The sequence below is a fragment of the Canis lupus genome, chromosome 2 (genome assembly GCF_048164855.1).
Source record: "Canis lupus baileyi chromosome 2, mCanLup2.hap1, whole genome shotgun sequence".
Classification (NCBI taxonomy): Eukaryota; Metazoa; Chordata; class Mammalia; order Carnivora; family Canidae; genus Canis; species Canis lupus.
The window spans coordinates 34,403,190-34,424,971 of NC_132839.1; the positions used below are offsets into that span (position 1 = coordinate 34,403,190).

Here is a 21,782-nt window from a genome sequence, read left to right on the forward strand (position 1 = left end):
TCATTGCTTGAGTTCATCTGAATGTTGAATGTTTAAAAACAAGGGTAATATAACATAATCCACCCTCAAGCAGATCCATAGTCATTTTGTTTTTTCACTAGTAACAGAGCTATACATAAACTTTTATACCAAAATTTGTGTAACAATTTTATATTTCTATTTTTATAGCATGATTTTAGCTTAGCAACGTTGTATTTTGTTTTATTTGATATTTTTATGTTGATCTTATCCTTTCATGACTCCAGAAGTTAGGCTGTGCCAACCCGGAAAACAAACAGAAGAAATAATTTTATGACATTCTGCTTCCTTCTACTACAGCAAAGCCATACCATAAAAGAGTTGGGAGCAAAATAGTTGTTACTAGAAATGCCATAATATTCTCTGAGGTATTAAGAGAGGGTGAATGCTTAATACATTATTTTATTCCAGAATCATCTCTATTTGAGTCCTTTCTAGGCAACTTTCTGCTGAGAGCATATTTGTCTGCCTCTTCCCATTTGACCTTCACTCTTCAATATGCTGGCTTCAGCCTTTTTGGCATCAGAAATTCACTAGATTCTGATTTGAATGATCATCTCCCTCCACACCAATGCCTGCTCTTCTCTCACCAGAGACTTTCTCTCTCTTCAAGGCAGAAATCCAGAAGCCACCTGTGACTCCTTTTTCCCTTCTTCAATTCCTGCATTGCTCTCAATTCCTTTCCCCACAAGTGCCAGATTCTATCAAGCTCCCCACCTATCTCCTGACAACTAGTCCTTTTCCACCACTCCTGACCATTCTATGTCCTACTATCAAAAGGATCATTCTAAAACACAAATATCAATATATATCTCCTCTTATAATCCTTTACCAGCATCTTGCTACCCTCTTATAATTGTCATGACTTTATTATGGCTTATACCATTCTGCATGCAATGCCCCTTCCCTGTAGTCTTCGGACTCTGGACATCAGAATCTCCGTAGGTCCTCAGACATACCCAGATCCTTCCCCATGGACCAATAAATCTTTTCATCTGCCTAGGGTGCTCTTCTTCTTTCTCCTGCATTCCAATAGTTCCACTCACCTTTGAATCTCAGCTTAGAAATCACTTAGTTCACCAGGAAGTCCTCATTGAGCCCCTCCCAAGAATTATTATTAATTCATTTCTATAATCGTTAATATATTTTTAAGACTAATAAACTGGTTGAGTTATAGATAATGTATCTCTCTTCTTTAGCAATAATTATAAGCAATGAATTAGTGTCTGTTTAATGAAAAGATCATAATTAAATCCCATTTTTTACTTAAAAAGATTGACAGGGTGACTATATTAAGCCCATATGAAAACTGCCTTTCAATAATTAGATTTTTTTTGTGGTGTTCTTTTGTAGCAATATTCAGGACAATTGATGGAACATCAATATTGAGATCATTTTCTAAGAAATGCTTAAAATTTTAATCAAATTAGCATTTCAGTACAAAGAAATCAGAATGATTAACCTGAAGCAATCAAAGGACAGAAAGATATTTTTCTAATATGAATGCCATTACATCATTTCCTGGGGAAATATTATTAAATTATGTGCAATATTTAAATGCCTATTATTTTTTACATAAAATTTCAGTTAAAAGCTAAGCAGAAAACAAACAGTAGACAGAAAAACAAAACATAACAGATCAGTTATTAGCACAACATTGATGCAATATCCAGAGTTGAATAATTTTCTCTGCTACAATTGTAGGTTTCTGAGAAAGATAGAGAGGGACAATTTCAGAGAAGACCCACAATTCATTTTAGCAAATCTGCTTTCCCTCAACTTGAAGTAAATGGACTCTCTATATCTGTGCTCAACATATACATTTACCTAACTCAGAGATCTGCTGAACATCCCATTATCAGGTATGAAAATCAAATGAACTGTCAGGGCCACATTCTGGGGCCTGATTCTATATCTCGGTTTGTTCTATGTGAGGTTTTGGGACACATCCTAAGAAGCAGTTCCAGAGAGCCCTGTGGTTCTAGTTTTCCAGCTTTTATAGGGTACAAATACCTGAGGAAGTAGTGGCAGGGTGAATTGTGGGTTCTAGCCCATTGCCCCACACAAGAAGACCAACACATAGCCAATGTGCCACTCATCTTAAATTGGAAGGAAGAGGCCAGGGGGGTCCTAATGTCCAGATGCATCACATGTTTCTGTATACACTTAATTTGTGTAGGCCTGGGGTAAAAGAGGAGAGGAGATAAAAGCCCTTCTCAAAAGAGGCAAAAGTCCTTCCCTACATATGAAAACATGTGGCTGAAAAGTTCTTCAGACAGGCCAACCATATGTCTAAATTATATTTGCCGTTAGTTTTAGGGCTCTTGACTGAAGAAAAATGTAGTTCCTTCTATCTGTTCCCCTTCTGCAAGTGTACATAAACCCACACATCTGCATTCACACACACAGACACTCACACACCCCCACGGGCCCAGTCTGCTCCAACTTGGGTGTGAAGTCTCAGCTCTTGCTTCATGTTCCCTAGAAGCTTTTTGCCCCCCTCTCTATGATGTTTTAGCTATTCACCCTTATTAATGTGCAGCTTTCTTAATGTAATTCAAGACCTGGACCAGAATGATTTTGATTTTCTGTGATCATTTCTGCTCAAACCAAAGGTATCTGGGTTTTTGATTGACTCTTAAAGCCACATAATAGGGATCTAGAACTCATAGAGGTCTCCAGAGTCCACCCTGGAATGTGCCTGATGGCCATTTCCTGGGGGAAATATGGAACAGAAACAGTTGGGAAAGGACTGAGAAGTTTCTCTTTGATCTATCAAGGTTAAAAAAAAAAAGTCATGTGGAATTATAAGAACAAGTTGCTCTTTGCCAATAGCTTATTTGTGTGTGTGTGTGTGTGTGTCTGTGTCTGTGTATGTGTGTTTCCTGAGCCAATGTAAGAAAAAATATGTGAAAGTACTGAAGAGTTTTTGGAAGAGCATTTGTATTTACTACTTTTTAGCATGATGGCACAGATTTATGAAATAAAAATTTATTAAGCTAATATGGTGTTTCATGAAGTTAGAAGTACAAAGATTAATAAAATACAGAAAGTTCCCTCAAGGCTAAAGACTAGCCAGCCACATCTTCTTAATTCACCCCAGCATTGTTTCCAGACAGAACTATTATAAATCATCATATATTCCATGTCATAGATAACCTTGTTTATTTATTACAGCTTAGGCACCCAAACCTTCCTTTGACTCTCTTTTAAACATCATTGTTAAGTCTCCAGACTTGCTCCCTTTCTGATGACCATGTCTTCTCACACCTTCACAGAGGTATCTTCCCTTGGTCTCCCTTCAAAATATCCTAAGTTAATACCCTTCAAAAACCAGCCAAGGCCTGGTAATTAGCAAGCAATGTTCAGTACAAAAAAGTTTGCCATGGGAAAAATTGTCTTTTTCTTTTGTTTATGACATCCACTCATGAAATTAAATTCTCCATTTTAAGGAATTAAGTCTATGAACCTTTTATGTTATTGCTAATGCTGCTGAGAATCTGTTTCCTAACCTAAGGTCATAAAAATATTGTATTGTTTTGTCTATGAGTTTTGTTTTATTTTTATAGGTTTTGATTCTTCTTCAAATTAAACTTCTTAAATTCCATGACCAGTTGTCATAGCATCATTCATTGCACCCTCAATCATCCACAATGCTACCTCACATGTCCATGTAAGTATGGATCTGTTTTAGTCACATATCCATATATGTATGGATCTATTTCTACATATTGATTCCTGCACAACTACCATATTATATTAATTATTAAAACTGGGAGACACATCTGAAAAGGACCCCAAATTAATCACACACTTGTACAATTGTCTCACCTTGAGTGTAAGAAGAACCTGTGATTTTGTTTTAACAAATAGAATGTAACTTGTCACCTCCTTGATCAGATTATTTTATAGAGGAAAGGTGAATGGATTTTGAGATCTGTTGTTTTTAAGCTAAAGAGAGATCATTATGGGTGGATCTGACTCATGTGAAAACCCCTTAAAGGACTTAGGACTTCCATGAAAAGAGATTCTCCTTCTGGTCTTAAAGAATTAAGCCAACATTAGCTCTACAGCTACAAATAATAAAATTCTGTGAACAATGTAATGAATTTAGAAGTAGATTCTTCCTTAGTCAACCCTCCATATTAGAATGAAGCTCAGCTAATGCCCCAATTGCAGCCTTAAGACAGCCTAAACAGAGGACCCAGATAAGCCAAATCCATGCTTTTTACTCACAGAAACTATTGAGTTATATAGGTGTTTTGTTTTAAGTCACTAAATTTGTGGTAATCTGTTACACAGAAATGAAAAATTAAGGGAAAATGACATCAACAAAATGGCCAAACAGGACGTCTCTCGAACATATCCCACCCCCCCGACAATAACACTAAATTGGCATCCATCCATCTTTGTGCCTTTGTGGGAGCTGTGGGATCCAGGTAGGAGGATATGAAATCCTGGGGCTATTCAAGAATGAAGACAGCCATTTTGAGAAAGCAGACTTTTACTGAAGTAACTGACTCATCAAAACTAAAAACAGCTCTGTTTGCCTGAGGACTCATCTATAGCCCTACTCGTCATTGGTTATGTTGATAGCACCATATGCCAAGGGACTCGTGAAAAGTCACACCTACTGTTTGTTGGGTAATAGGCATACAGAACTCAATCCCAGTTATGAACCATGAAATGGCTCATGAACCAGATCCAGCCTTCTTGGTCACTACCAGGGAATCTCTGAAGAACATGGATTTAGACATTCACCCACAGATGAGAGAACCTTTGTGGAAGTCCAGGAGTCAGTGGAGATGTTAAAGCTCCCCACCAGAGCAAAAAAATTGGAGACTGGACACATTGAAGAGGAACAGTTTGTCTTTAGCCATACACATTCCCCAAGGCAGCACAGCTCAGTGCCAAGAGAGCTCTTCTTGGTCTGTGATTTCTCCTACAGAGGAAAGTGAGAAAGTGAGTGTCTGGCTTCCCCAGCTGTGTGGGATGTTGCTTATGAGGCCCATTTCTCTCTCCTCTCACACGGAGTGCTGAGTCCTGAGTTGCAGGCCTAGAGGGTGGTGAGCACTGAGAGAATAGCAACCAGGGCTTGGAATGGAACATAATAAAGGGAAACAGATCTTACTAACAGTCTCATGGACTCCATCAGGAAGTCTGCTGCAAGTTGCTGGGGAAACCTCACCTATGGACCGCCCTAACTGGCCCACAGGTGCTTCTACTGCTCTGTGTGTCATTCCTTCCCCTAACAGTGGCTAGCTTCCTATGTGCATTCTCAGTGGTAGTAAGAACAAGCTTTAGTAGATGGCAAGTGAGCACAGGTGGAAAGCTGGCCCAAATCTGTAGGCCTGGGAGAAACTACAAGCTAGAGTACTCAGCAAAGCATTAGGGACAACAAAAGAGAGGCTGTTAGTACCTACTATGGCTTTTCAGGATTGAGAGAAGGCATATAAGTCAAAATATTATGTCACAACAGGGAGCAGGCATACTCATGGAAAAAAGTATGAGAAAGACTCAGAATACCTAGGAGGCTGATGAAAGGTATTTATTTCCCAAAGTCAGTATGCAAAGACTGGAGGAAGTGACTGCTACTTCAAATGCAAAGACAGCAATGCAAGACTTTAAGGAATATAAAAAATTAAGGAAACCTGTCCCCAACAAGGATCATGATAATTTTCTAATAACCAACTCCAAATACAGAGATCTGTGATTTACCCAATAAAGAATTCAAGGTAACTATTTTAAGGAAGCTCACTGAACTATGAAAAAACAGAAAGGTAATTTAATAAAATCAGGAAAACAAGACACACAAAAAACGAGAAGTTTAACAAAGATATAGAAATCACAGAAAACGAAGCAAATAGAAATTCTGTAGCTGAAGGATACAATTAATGAGGTGGAAAAAAATGCAATAGAAAGCATCTACAAAAATCAGAAAAAAAGCATCTGAAAAATCAGAAGAGAGAATCTATGAAGTAGAAGAACAGGATCTTTGAAATTATTCGGTAAAAAAGGGAAAAAGAATAAAACATAGTGAAGAAAAGCTATGTGATCTATAGAATATTATTAATAGAAACAATTTGCCAAGTATTGGAGTCCTAGAAGGAAATAAAGTTTTCCTGGGGATGAAAAATATTAAATAGATACTGGATGACTGAAACTTCCTAAATCTGGAGAAAGATTTGGACACCCAAGATCAGAAAGCTGATAGGTAATCCCAACATTTCAATCTAAAATAATTTCACCAAAATACATGTGTAATAAAACTGACTAAAATAAAAGAGAACATTAACAGCAGAAAAAGAAAAGAAAAATTTTCTCATACAAGGGAACCCCAATGAAGCTATCAGCAAAATTCTCAGCAGAAACCTTGCAGGCCCAGAGAAAGTGGAATGATGTGTCCAAAGTTCTGAAGCAGAAAAAAAAAAAACTTCTAATCAAGAATACTTTACCAAAAAACAAAAAACAAAAAACAAAAAACCCCCCCCCCCAAAAAAAAAAAAAACTTTACCTTGCAAGTTGTCCTACAGAAAGGTAAAGACTTTTTTAAAAAGATTTTTATTTATTTATTCATGAGAGATACACACACACACACAGAGAGAGAGAGAGAGAGGCAGAGACACAGGCAGAGGGAGAAGCAGGCTCCATGCAGGAGCCTGATGTGCGACTCGATCCCAGGTCTCCAGGATCACGCCCTGGGCTGCAGGTGGCGCTAAACCGTCGCGCCACCGGAGCTGCCCAAGGCTTCTCAAACAAACAAAACTTGCTGGAGTTCATCACCACTAGATTTGCCTTAAAAGAAATGCTGAAAGAAGACCAGCATTGCTATGATTCTAAAGCTGGATTAAGGGGACAGCGAGAAAACTATGGGCTTATATTCCTAATGTGTAGAAGTGCAAACATTCTCAACAAAATAAGAGAACAAATTTAACACAAATTAAAATAGTAATACATCATGATCAATTGGGATTTATGCCTGAGATGCAAGGATGGTTCAACATATGCAAATCAGTTTCAGCTCAGGTCATGATCTCAGGATTCTGGGATCAAGCTCCAAGTCAGGCTCCCTGCTCAGTGGGGAGCCTACATCTCCCTCTCTTCATCCCCTGGTCATGCTCTCTCTTGTTAACTTTCTTTCAAATAAAATCTTCAACATATGCTATCAGTAAATGTGATACACATTGTTAACAGAATAAAAGGTAAAAATCACAATCATCTCAATAGATGCAGAAAAAGCATTTGACAAAATGCAACATCCTTTAATAATAAAAATTCTCAAAAAAATTGGTTATAGAAAGAATGCACTTCAACATAAAAAAGGCCATATATCATAGGAGAAAAGCTACCATTATACCCAATAGTAAAAGGTTGAAAACTTTCCTTTAAGAGTAGGAGCAAAACAAGGGTGTCCACTCTCACCATTCCTATTCAACATAGTAGGAAATCCTAGCCAGGGCAGTTAGGTAAGAAAAAGAAATAACAAGCACATAAATTGTAAAGAAAGAATTAAAATTGTCTGTTTGCAAGGTAATATAATCTTATATGTAAGAAATCCTAAAGGTTCTACCAAGAAATTATTAGAGCTGAAAAATGAATTCAGTTAAGTTGCAGGATACAAAATCAACACTCGGAAATCAGCTGCATTTACATATACTAACAATAAAATATCTTAAGAAGAAATAAAGAAAATAATCCCACTTATAATAGCATCAAAAATAATAAAATACTTATAAGTAAATTTAACCAAGAAGATAAAAGATCTGTACACTAAAAACAATGAGATATTGATGGAGGAAATTGAAGAGACAAATATATGTAAATATTTTCAGTGTCATGGATTTTAAAAGATTAATATTGTTAAAATATTCATGTTATCCAAAGCTATCTATAGTTCAATACCATCCCTACCAAAATTCCAATGGCATTTTTCACAGAAACAGAAAAGAAAATCCTAACATACAGATAAAGCCACAAAAGGCCCTAAATAGCCAAAGCAATTCTGAGGAAGAACAAAGGTGGAGGCATCATACTTCCTGATTTCAAACTATACTACAAAGCTACAGTAATCAAAACGGTATAGTACTGGCATTAAAATAGACACATATACAAATGGAACAGAATGAGAGCCCAGAAACAAACCTCCACATATATGGTCAACTAATATTTGACAAAGAAGTAAAAAATATTCAATAGGTGAAATAATCCCTTCAATAAATTGGAAAACTGGATAATCACGATCCCCTATCTTATACCATTTGCAAAATTTAACTCAAAATGGCTCAAAGATTTCATGTCAGTCCTTTAGAATGTAAAAGTCCTAGAAGAAAACATAGGAGAAAAATTCCTTAACATTGGCAGTTCATTATCATATCATTATGATAAGTTCCTTATCAGCAACTTTTTTTTTTGGCTATGATACCAAAAGCACAAACAACAAAAGCAAAATTAAACAAGTGGGACTGTATTAAACTAAAAAACTTCTGCATAGCAAAAGAAATAACAAAATGTAATGACAACCAATGGAATAGAAGAAAATAGTTGCAAACCCATGTTTGATAACAAGTTAATATACAAAATATATAAGGAAATCATACAACTCAACAGAAAATAAATTTGACTAAAAATGGGCTGAAAACCAAAATAGACATTTTCCCAAAGAAGACATACAAATGGCCTACAGATACATGAAAAAGTGTTCAGCATCTCTAATATCAGGGAAATGCAAATAATAAGATATCACCCTATACTTCTTAGAACAGCTGATATTAACATGACAAAAAATAACAAGTACTGAAGAGGATGTGGAACAAAGAACCCTTATGCACTTTTGGTAGAAATATAAATTGGTGAAGCCACTATGGAAAACAGTATGGAGGATCCTCAAAAAATTAAAAATAAAAATACCATATAATCTAGCAATCTCACTTCTGGATATATATCCAAAGAAATATCTGCGTCCCATGTTCATTGCACCATTATTTATGACAGCCACGGTATGGGAACAACCTAAGTGTTCATCTATATATGAATGGATAAAAGAAGAAGTGATATTTACATATGTAAAATTGAATTCTTTCCAGGCATGAGAAAGGAGATTCCGCCATCTCCAATAAACAGCATAGATGGAATTTTTTTTTTATTTTTATTTATTTTATGATAGTCACACAGAGAGAGAGAGAGAGAGGGGCAGAGACACAGGCAGAGAGAGAAGCAGGCTCCATGCATCGGGAGCCCGATGTGGGATTCGATCCCGCGTCTCCAGGATCGCGCCCTGGGCCAAAGGCAGGCGCCAAACCGCTGCGCCACCCAGGGATCCGCATAGATGGAATTTGAGTGCATTATCAAAATGAAATAAATCAGACAAAGAAGAAAAATACTTTATGATCTCATTTATAGGTGGAATATAAAAATGTTAAACTCATAGAAACAGAGTAGAATTGTGGTTGCCAGGGGCAGGGGAGGGGAAGATGGGGGAAATGGGGAGATGTTAATCAAAAGCTAAAAACTTCCAGTTAGGGCAGCCCCCGTGGCTCAGCAGTTTAGTGCCGCCTTCAGCCCAGGGCGTGATCCTGGAGACCTAGGATCGAGTCCCACGTCAGGCTCCCTGCATGGAGCCTGCTTTTCCCTCTGCCTGTGTCTCTGCCTCTCTCTCTCTCTCTCTCTCTCTCTCTCTCTCTGTCTGTCTCTGTTTCTCATGAATGAATAAATAAGTAGAATCTTAAAAAAAACCTTCCAGTCTTCCAGTTATAGGAATATTGTATATTGTAGGGATCTAATATACAACATAGTCACTATAGTTACCCTACTGTACTTGAAAGGTGCTAATAAAGTAAATCTTTAATGTTATTACCACAAAAGAGGTAAATATGCAAGATGACAGAAATGTTAACGCATCGTGTTGTGGCCATAATTTTGCAATATATATACATGTATCAAATCAAAATGTTGTACACCTTAAACATACATTATATGTTAATAATATTTCAATAAAACTGGAAAAAAGAGATAGAAAAATAATACAATAGCATTGATTATTAGTAGAAAGATCCTCAACCTTAGTATTCTTCTCTAAGCATACCAAGGCTAGCCTTGGGTCTTTGTGTTTCTATATAAATTGTACAGTCAGTTTGTAAAGTTCCTTAATAAATATGTTTGGTGTTTTTATTGTAGTAAATCAATAAGCCAATGTATCTTCATTTATTCATAGTTCAAGGTGGCTACCTGGAAGTAGAGCTCTTAGCAAAGCAAAGCTGTAACCCTCATAAAGTATTACTTATTTCCATTTGAATATCCTTCAATGAGATATTGAATTTCTTCCATACAGTTTTGGCATGTCTTGTGTTAAATTTAATTTTTGATGGATATATATTCTGTTTTTTTGGACAATGACATTTTTAAAAAGACTTTATTAGTGACAGAGAGAGAGCACTAGTGGTGGTGGTGGGGGATGCACAGAAGAGGAGGGAGAATCAGACTCCCTGTGGAGCAGGGATCCCAATGGAAGGCTTGATCCCAGGACTCTGAGACCATGATCTGAGCTGAGGGCAGAAGCTTAAGCGACTAAGCCACCCAGGTGTCCCTGACATTTAAATATAAATTATGTTTCTACTTAAATTACATTTTAAAACCTTATATTCTGGCATAGAGAAATGAAATTTAATATGGATCTTATATCTAACTACCTTTAAAATCTTATTGATTTTAATAATAATACCCATGGAGTTCTGTCTTTTGGGTTTTCTATGTATAACATCTTAACTTTATACTTTCAAGTACCTCTAGTAATATATTGATAGAACAGGTGTCATCTTGAGCATACATTTTTGTTTTAATTTTTTCTTTTTCTTTCATCATAACATTTAAAAATTTTTTATTTTAATTTCATGTAGTTAATATATGGTGTTATGTTAGTTTCAGGTGTAGTTTACATTCCCACCAATAGTACAAGACCTTTTCTTTTTCTCCACATCCCATCCTCCTTAGCACTTGTTCCTTGAGTTTTGATTTTAGCCATTCCCACAGGTGTGAGATGATATCTCATTGTGGTTTTGATGTGCATTTCCCTGACCATGAGTGATGTTGAGCATCATTTCATGTGTCTGTTGGCCCTCTGGATGTCTTTTTGGAGAAATGTTTGTTCAGGTAATCTGCTCATTTAATTGGATTATTTAGTTTTTTTGTGTTGAGGTGTATAAGTTTTTGATATATTTTGGATACTAATCCTTTATCAGATATGTCATTTGCAAATATATTCTCTCATTAAGTACGTTGCTTTTTAGTTTTCTGGGTTGTTTCCTTTGCTGTGCAGAAGCTTTTTACATTGATGTGGTCCCAATAGTTTATTTTTGCTTTTGTTTCCTTTGCCTCAGGAGGCACATTTAGAAAAAAGTTGCTCCATTCAATGTTAGAAAAATGACTGCGCTTTCTTCAAAGATTTTTCTGGTTTCAGGTCTCACATGTAGGTCCCCAATCAATTTTGAGTTTATTTTTTGTGTATAGTGTAAGAAAGTGGTCCAGTTTTACTCTTTTGCATGTAGCTCTCCAGTTTTCCCAACAGCATTTGTTGAAGAGACTTTCTTTGATTGCAGATTATCATTTCCTTTGTTAAGGATTAATTGACCATATAAGGGTGGTTTGTTTCTGAACTTTCTAGTCTGTTGCTTTGATCCATGTGTCTATTTTTGTGCCAGCACCATACTGTTGATTACTACAGCATTGTAATATAACTTGAAGTCTGGAACTGTAATGCCTCCAGCTTTGCCATTTTTTTTTTCCCCTCCAAGATTGCTTTGGCTATTTGGGGTCTTTTGTGGTTCTATACAAATTCAAGATTCTTCATTCCAGTTCTGTGAAAAATGTTGTTGGTATTTTGATAGAATTTCATTAAATCTGTAGATAGCTTTGGGTAGTGTAGACATTTTAAAAATATTTCTTCTTCCAATTCATGAACATGGAATGTCTTTCCATTTTTTCTGTTGTCCTCAATTTCTTTCATCAATGCTTTATGGTTTTTAGAGCATAAGTCTTCACTTCTTTGGTTAAGTTTATTCCTAGGTATTTTATCACTTTTGGTGTCTGTAAATGAGATTGTTTTCTTAATTTCTCTTTCTGCTACTTCATTATTGCTGTATAGAAATGCAATGGATTTCTGTCATTGATTTTGTATCCTGTGACTACAAATTCTTTTATGAATTCTAGTAGTTTTTGGTTGGAGTCTTTAGAATTTTCTCTACATAGAATCATGCCATCTGCAAATAGGGAAAGTTTTACTTTTTCCTTACCAATTTGAATGTCTCTTAGTCCTTACTCATGTATGATTGCTGTTGCTAGGAGTTCCAGTACTATGTTGATTCAAAATGCTGAGAATGACATTCTTATATTTTTCCTGACCCTTGAGAAAAAGCTCTCAATTTTTCCCCATTGAGTATGATGTAGCTGTATGTATTTTTGGGTTTGGATTTGGATTACTGATATTTTGTTGAGATTTTTTTGCATCTGTGTTCATCAGACATACTGGCCTACAGTTGTCTCTCTTTTGCTCTCTCTCTCTCTTTTGTAGTGTTTTTATCTAGTTTTGGCATTAGGATAAATGCTGTTCTTAGAATGAATTTGGGAGGTTTTCCCTCTTCTATTTTTTTTGAAACAGTGTGAGAAGAACAAGTATTAACTCTTCTTTAAATATTTTTTAGAATTCATCTGTGAAGCCCATCTGAGCCTGGACTTTTGTTTGTTGGGAGGTGGGTTTTTTGTTTTGTTTTGTGTTTTTGTTGTTGTTGTTTGTTTGTTTTTACTGATTCAATTTCATTGCTGGTAATTGGTGTGTTCAAATTTTCTATTTCTTTCTCCTTCAGTTTAGGTAGGTTATTAGAGCCCCTTCCCCTCCCTTTTAAATGAGTACTTGAAATGAATGTGCATTCTGCTGTTTTAGGATGGAATGTTCTGAATATATCTATTAAATTTATATGGTTCAATGTCTGATTCAAAGCCTTTGTTTTTTGTTGTTTGTTTGGATGATCTGTCCATTGATGTAAGTTAAAGTCCCCCACTATTATTGTTTACTATTGTTTAGTTCCCTTATGTTTTCTACTGAATGTTTTATGTATTTGGGTACTCCCATGTCAAGTGCATAAATATTTACAATTGTCATATCTTCTTGTTGGATTGTTCCCTTTATTATTATATAATGTCCTTCTTCATCTTGTTAGTGACTTTTTTTTAAAAAAAAAAACCTATTTGTTCAATTTAGGTATTGCTATGCTGCCTTTCTTTGATATCCATTTGCATAAGAAATGTTTCTCCACTTTCAACCTGCAATTGTCTTTAGATCTGAAGTGTGTTTCTTGTACGTAGCATATAGATGGGTCTTGGGTTTTTATTCATTCTGTCACCCTTGTCTTTTGATTGGAGCATTTGGTTCTTTACACTTAAAGTACTTATTGATATGTATGTATTTATTGCCTTTTGTTAGTCATTTTGTAGTTGTTTTTGTAGTTCTTCTCTAATCCTTTCTTGCTCTCTTTCACCTTTTGTTGTCTTTCTTGAGCAATATATTTCAGTTTCTTCATCTTTATTTGTTGCATGTCTATTATTGGTTTTTGATTTGTGGTTACAATTAGGTTTGTATATAACATCTTTTGCATGTAGCAGTCTATATTAAGTTGGTGGTCTCTTAAGTTTGAACCCATTCTTTACTCCACTTCCCTCAGGTTTTAGATATATGGTTTCATAGTTTACATACTTTTATCTTGTGTGTGCCTTGACTAATTTTTACAGATATACTTATTTTTACTGCTTTTGTGTTTCCTACTTTTCTTATTCTTACTCAAGTTCTTTCCTTTCCACTTAGAGTCCCTTTAAAAATTTCCTGTAGGGCTGGTTTAGTGGTCATGAACTCCTTTAGCTTTCATTTGTCTGAGAAACTTTATTTCTCGTATTCTGAATGATAGCCTTGCTGGATAGAGTATTTTTGAGTGAAGATTTTTCCCATTTAGCACTATCATGCAACTCTCTTCTGGTCTATAAAGTTTCTGTGGAAAAATCTGCTGATAGCCTTATGGGGTTTCTCTTATATGTAAATGCCTTCTTTTCATTTGCTGCTTTAAAAATTCTCTCATTTTCACTATGTGTTGTCATTTTTAAAAAGATTTTATTTATTTATTTATTTATTTATTTATTTATTTATTTATTATTTATTTATGACAGAGAGAGAGAGAGAGGCAGAGACATAGAGAGAGAGAAGCAGGCTCCATGTAGGGAGCCCAATGTGGGACTTGATCCCTGGACTCCAGGATCACACCCTGAGCCAAAGGCAGATGCTTAACTGCTGGGCCTCTCAGGTGTCCCTATGTGTTGCCATTTTGATTACTATGTGTTTTAGCGTGGACCTCCTTTGGCTGATTGGTTGTGGGATCTCTGTGCCTCCTGGATCTAGGTATCTGTTTCCTTCCCCAAATCAGGAAATTTCTCAGCTATTATTTCTTCGAATAAATTTTCTGTTCCATTTTCTCTCTCTTCTAGGATCACTATAATGCAAAAGTTCATACACTTGATGGAGTCACTGAGTTCCCTAAGTCTGTCTCATTTTGTATAATTTTTTTTCTCTCATCTGCTCAGTTTCATTCCTATTACTCTGTCTTCCAAGTTGCTAATTTGTTCCTCTGCCTTCTATAGCCTGCTATTTATTCCATCTAATGGATTTTTAATTTCATTTATTGTTTTCTTCACCTCTGATTGGTTCTTTTTTGTCTTTTTGTTAAGGATCTCACTGATGTCCTCCATTCATTTCTCAAGTTGAGTATCTTTATGATCATTACTTTAAATTCCCTATCCAACATATTTCTTTTTTAAATTTTTTTTATGATAGTCACACACAGAGAGAGAGAGAGAGAGAGAGAGAGAGAGGCAGAGACACAGGCAGAGGAAGAAGCAGGCTCCATGCACCGGGAGCTCGATGTCTCTAGGATCGCGCCCTGGGCCAAAGGCAGGCGCCAAACCGCTGCGCCACCCAGGGATCCCCCCAACATATTTCTTATTTTCCATTTTGCTAATATCTCTTGCTATGATTTTGTCTTGTTCTTTCATTTGGAGCACATTCCTCTGTGTCCTCATTTTGTCCAATTCTCTGTTTCTCTGTGTTGGGAAAGTCAGCTGTATCGCCTATTCTTGAAAGTAATGGCTTTATGAGGAAGAGCTCCTGCAGTGCCCTGCAATGCAATGTGCGCTTTCACCAGAACCTAGTGCTCCAGGGGGTGTCTTCTGTGTGCTATGTGTGCCCTGCTGTTGCCTCCTGGCCACTTTTTCCTTCAGTGTGCCGTTTGTAGAGGCTTCTTTGCCTGTTGCAGCAGTGTTTTGTCCCAAACCAGGGTAAAATATGTAGTTTAAGTGTGAGTGCTGGTCTGCTTGGGTAATGAGCCCTTCTTCTGCTGCTGCTGCCAGGATAGGGCCAGCCTTAGTAGATCCACAAAATGCACATGGACAAGACATGCGATTTTAACAAGGTGGTTTTGGGCTTCTGTCAGCACTGTTGGGGCTGAGGCTCTGTGAAACATGCAGTGGAAGAAGAGATGTTGGCATGGTATGTGCTAATCTTCTGGGAGAGGAGATCTGAAGTGACAGGACTGTACAAATGTGACTGGTAAGGGCAGATCTGCTCAAGCTCTGGAGGTGTGATGGGCAGGGCTTAGGGTAAGGAAGTTACCTAGTGAATATTGGCACCCTGCTGGTTCCCACAGGTTATGTTGTGATGGGGGGTTGAAGAGGGGATGACACTGGCCATCTCCTTTTTTTTCTAGAGAAGTCCCTCAGTGAACCCTGCCCCTCAGAGACATGCTCTGAGATTTGTAAATAACTCTTCCTCCTATATGTCCCAGGTGTTTGTCAAATTACTTTTTCTACACTGTATCACCACAAGCTGTTTGTCTTGCTATCATTTTAAGGGTAGAGATTCAGCTTCCTAAAACCAACTGTCCCAGGCTGTCCCAAAACCAAAGCTGCTGTTTTTAAAAATTCTAGTCTTTAAACCCTGCTTTGTAAGAACTCATGAAATTTGGCCTCTCTTGCTTCCAAAGCCAATTGTTATGAGGATTCATCTTCTCTGTGCTAGCTTCTAGTGTGAGTCTGTTTCTCTCCCCTCTCCATGCCTCAGCATCCTCTTCCCAGTGGACAGCTATGGTTCATTTAGCTCCTCACAGTGTCTCCGCCCTTCCTACCCTCTTTGATATGGCCTCTTTTCTACCTTTAGTTGTGGAGTTTGTTCTGCCAGTCTTCAGTTCATTTTCTGGATTATTTATGCTGATGTTAGTGTTATCTAGTTGTATCCATGGGATAATGTGAGCTTAGGAGCCTCTTACTTTGTCATATTCTCAGCCTCTCCTCTGTTTCTTTATAACCTTTTTTATTTTTATTTTTATTTATTTTATTTTATTTTTTTAATAATAAATTTATTTTTTATTGGTGTTCAATTTGCCAACATACAGAATAACACCCAGTGCTCATCCCATCAAGTGTTCTTTATAACTTTATTAAGACATCTCACATCCTGTTTTCTTGGGATCTCCAGATCCATGTCTTCCTTCATTTCAGGACTCTTTTCTCTGATAATATCTTTAAATATTTTACTTTGTTTGGCTTGTTCTTTTCTTTTTCTCAGAAACACTATGTGTTTGTAAACACTCTGTTTGATTTACATACCTATTGTTTTCTTCTAATTATTCCCTCTTGAGTGTACTCCTCAGTATTTCTAAACCTGTTGTTCATGTTCCTGACCCTGTTTTTGTCAGATTAGATTTTATTATTTCTACTTTTAATGTGGCTTTCATCTTCTATGATCTTATTTCTTCTATTTCTTTTGATCTCTCCCACCCTTTATACTTCATCTTGTCTTAACTTTTTACAACTTTCCCTCTTTTATTTCCTTTTGGCTATTTCAGCATTGAGCTCAAACTTTTTTTCTCCCCAATTACTCTAAGATCTTAGGGAAATGTTTAGTATTTGTTTGGATTCTTATAATATATATCTGCCTTTTGAATTTGTAGTGGTCCATGTTTTTATTAATTCTCTGGTACCTTCGCATAAATCCTATTATACTTCTAACTCAGTGTTAATTGGAGATACTTCTTTGAGGTTCAGCCTTACTAGAAAAATAATGCCAACTGAGGTCAATTTAGCATAAGTGGTTGTCTAAAGATATTTCTAAAGCCCTCAACTGTCTACTCACCCCCCACCCCCAGGCTTTGTCTTTGAGCAATATCTCCTTAGTATAATTTATAGTGTCTTTTCCTCTTTGCAACCTCCGTATATGAGCATGTCCATGGGTCAGCCCTGAGATCTTCCTTCCATTCTTTTATTTTCTAGGGGATGTCATCTAATTTCAGGAATTAAAATACCATACATGTTCCACACAATATGGATACTCTCTGGAAGTATGGTCACATATATCTTAACAACATTTCAATATGTCCCGACAAATGTCTAAAAGGGATTTCAAACTCAATGTGCAGGAGAAGACTCCTGCCTCTCTTTCTCCCTATTCTGGAATAAGCAGCTCTGTCTGCTCTATCAGCTCTGCTCTTCTAATTGTTCAGATCTGAAGGTTCAAAGCCATTTTTGTTTCTTCTTTTCCTGTCATAATATATATTCAATGCATTAAAAAATACATAAAAGTATACTCAGATTCCAACCACATATTACCACCTCCAGTGTACACTGATGTCCCACCTGGTTATTAGAGGAGTTGCCTAACTTGCTTATCTGCAGACTATTCTCCATCCAGCAGCCAACACAATTCTTTTAAAGTAGAGTGCAGATCAAGCCTTGGCAAGCTCCATCCAAGAACTTCCTATCTCATCAGATAAATCCTCAAAATCTTAAGTTGAACTACAAAGTCCTCCATGGTTTGAGCTTCCTCTCCATTACTAACCCCAATTCCTGCCATATTGGCCCTCATGATATCCCTCAAACATCCCAATTTTTTCTCCTTTGCTCTCACATTTCTAGTTCCCAAACCACCCTCCCAACAGATCTCTGCATTTCTTACCTCTTCACTGCCTGCACTTCCCCAAACAAGATCCCATTAGATCCTTGGATACCTATATAAAATAAGAATGGTTTACCACAAGCAGTGGAAATCTGTTTTATCCTTCCTTGTTTTACTTCTCTATATATCACTTACCACCATCACATATAAGATATCTGTAAGTTTATCAGTTTATCATCTATTCTCCCTTCTTCCTTGAATGTAAGTTTCATGAGAGCAGTTTGTTCCTTTTCTTTGCTTTCTTAACTCTTGTAGGCCCTCCATGAATGTTTGTTGAATAACCAATTAATCTTTTCAGCATTGTGCATCCTCTGACTTTTCATTAAACAGGATATCAATGGGGAATTTTAAAGTGTCTTTGTAAGACATGGGGTTAGGTGTAGTGATTTACTATTTCCTCTTCCATGAATAGTAGCAGTATGATGGAGTGTGTTCTGTCTGTCTGTCTCTCTCTTTTACTGATATATCAATTGTCTTTTCCATGGAACAGAGCCTGTCTCTATGATGCCTTCTGCATCACCTCTGTCTTGTTCACAGGTTAATATACATAGATATATTTCCTTGCACTATCTGTGGAGAGAGCTTAGAAGTAATGATATTCCACCAGCAATGAGCTAATCCAGGACCTAGATCTTGATTTATAATACTATTCCCCAATAAAGAGAACTAGGGCTCCTTGGAGAAATCTCTGATTTTTTGGTGAGGGCAGAAAATAAGAAAGATGAACTTAGAGTGTCTGTGTAGTACTCAAAGTAAAGATGTGGTATAGAAAATTAAATGACAGGGGGTGGGTCAAAGGACTCCTTAATGCTTAAGGCTAGAACAGTTTGAGAAGAAAAATAAATAGAACTGTGTTTTTTAAATTATAATTCAAAGTATAAAATAAATATTCATTAATCCATACTGATATAAATAAAAGGATAAGTAAACAAACACTAGAGGAGAGACAAATTTCCCATGAAAAATATTACCAAATAATTTATGTAGATACTTTCACCTCCAGGAAGTAAAGCATACCTTCCTGCCTGATAAATAGATGTGATTAGTAACTTGCTTTCAAAAGGTATAGTAAAGGGGATTCCTGGGTGGCTCAGCGGTTTAGCACCTACCTTCGGCCCAGGGCGTGATCCTGGAGACCTGGGATCAAGTCCCAAGTCAGGCTCCCTGCATGGAGCCTGCTTTCCCTCTGCCTGTGTCTCTGCCTCTCTCTCTCTCCTTACTCTGTCTCTCATGAATGAATAAATAAAATCTTAAAAAAAAAGGTATAGTAAAAAAGGGGAGAGAGAAAGTAACTTTACAGTGAGGACACACTATGTTATCATCAGTGATAAGTAATGTTCAAGCACTTATCCTAATGTGATGTGTTGAGAATGGTACCTTAACTCTGAGGTCTTTCTTCCCAAACCTTTAACCCTAATCTAATCATGACAAAAACACCTGAGAATCCTAAATTGAGGGACATTTTACCAAATACCTGGCTGGTACTCTCAAAACTATCAAGTTTATTAAAAACAAAGAACAGCTGAGAAAATTTCACAGCCCAGAAAGCCTCAGGAAATATGAATGACTAAATGTAATGTGGTGTCCTTGTTGGGGTCCTTGAATAGAAAGTTATAATATTATGGAATATTATAAGAAACAATATTGAAATCTGATTAGATTTATTTAATAATAATATATCAATACTGGTTATTTGTTTTGAACTTATATACTATAGAAATTGAAAGAGATGTTAACAGAGGGACCTGAGTATGGAGGGTACAGGAACTCTCTATATTGTCTTTTCAAAGTTATGTAAATTTAACATTATTTTAAAATAAAAAGTTTAAATTATTAAGATTATAAATTAGAGATAAGCAATCAAGTGTATGCTAATTGGATTGAGACAAACATTTTTATGATCTATCTAGGTATGAGTAAAGCATTTCGGATGTGAAGGTATATAGTTTTTCTGCCCCTAATTATTTCCTATGGAAAACTGCCATCTCCCATTTCACTTAGTTCTGGTAAGGCTGTCAGCCATTGTCTATGGCCCTCCTTAAAATAATCATGTTATCTACTTTTGGCCAATTGCAGCAATTTATTCATTTGCTTGTAGTGATTGCAAACCAATAATATTTTTGCAAACTAATAACTTTTATTGAACCTATCAACCATGTAAGATTTCAGGGCAAATGACTAGTCTAAAATCTTTAGAAAGAGAGACACTAGTTGGCATTTGTTTATTTAAGCATTGCTTACTTTAGATAAATATCACCAAACACTATATAATCCATTAAGTCTATTGAGCCAAAAGTGTTTACCAAATTACTAAATGTTAAATGTGGGGAGCATGAAAATGTGAAGCCTCTGAGAGCCACAGAGATACAGGTCTCTCATGCTCTTGCAGGTTTCTTTTCTTTCTTTCTTTCTTTCTTTCTTTCTTTCTTTCTTTCTTTCTTTCTTTCTTTCTTTCTTTCTTTCTTTCTTTTTTTTTTCTTGCAGGTTTCTTATCCAGGAACTTCATGGGCATTCAAAGGGAAAACTCAGGAGAATGCTGAGCAACCATCCAGTGGTGCAACCATCTCCACTGCAACGCCTCTACCCAGGCACACATTGCTGTGCTCTCTGTGAAATAAAAACCTTATTACACAGGAAGAGAGCAGCAAGGACTGTTGCATTAGAGAATGATTGGAAACCTACTGTGGCAGTGGGAGGGGAACTGGGAAATAATGCTCTTTTTCAGGGGAACTGGGAAATAATGCTCCTACTTTGCAGGAATACTTGCTAGGCTCAGCATTACATTCAGTTCACATCTGAAGAACTAGATTCACAAATTCTGCCTATGACTAGATTTTAGTCAAAATATCAGAAAACAACACCGTCCCCTGTTGCAACCACTAACATGCTAACAAGCATTGAATAAAAACAACAGTATGATCCACGTGGAGAAACTGTAAAAGAAAGATTATCTCTAGGCAGATGAAAGGGAAGACCCAAATCCAAGTCAACAGGCTCAAATTCAAGTAGGAAGAAAATTTGAAGCCTGTATCAACTTCCCACCAGATAAGCAAACCCTCACACTAGAGGCCTAAGGATAAAAGGATGCTCATCTCCAAGCATACAAAACATTTACCTCAGTGTCTACTCTTCCATACGACACACCCAACAATAAACCAAGAATAGCAGTCTGAACAGACAAAGCAGTCATTACAAAGAGCCAGACATAACAGAGGTGTTTAAAATAATCATTTAATATGTTAAAGGCTTTAATGGAGAAGGTAGACAACATGCAAGACCAATACTGATTTCAATGTTAAGAAGAAATCTAATAGAAACGCAGGAAAACAACAACAGCAGCAGAAGCAGCAGCAGCATAGGGGAGATGAAACATGCCTTGATGCTGATACCAATAGACTTATCACAGCCAAAGGAAAGAACCAGTGAATTTGACAACAGTTGAACAGAAATAATCCAATCTGAAATACAGAGAAAAAAATGAGTTAAAAAATCAGAACAGAGAAACCAAGAGCTATGGGACAATAACACACTCCCAACTATTTACTATATTGCTAACTCCATATTCAAGCCAACAAAAATACATGTAATCATTCTAGTGCTTTACTCTAAATTCCCCTTTTGAACTAGCTAGAGAAAACTCTTGGTTTTTAAAAGGCTCCTGTGATTAAGCAAGGCCCAACCAGATAGTTTCCATATCTTAAATTCAAGTGTACCATATAAATAACAT

At 36.5% G+C, this 21,782-nt stretch overlaps 1 protein-coding gene across 4 annotated transcripts in view; it reads right to left on the minus strand.

The window, feature by feature from the left end:
* Nucleotides 1-21,782, minus strand: part of GABRG3 (gamma-aminobutyric acid type A receptor subunit gamma3) — a 694,245-nt gene that overhangs the window by 14,646 nt on the left and 657,817 nt on the right. Inside the window, exon 7 of one of the 4 annotated variants that reach the window (XM_072795405.1) lies at nucleotides 21,271-21,513. The exons of the other annotated variants lie outside the window; for them this stretch is intronic. Within the exon in view, the coding sequence (XP_072651506.1) occupies nucleotides 21,287-21,513 (227 nt within the window). The 3' untranslated portion in view covers nucleotides 21,271-21,286. Of the gene's footprint in view, nucleotides 1-21,270; nucleotides 21,514-21,782 lie in introns of those variants that run through there. 4 annotated transcript variants of the gene reach the window in all.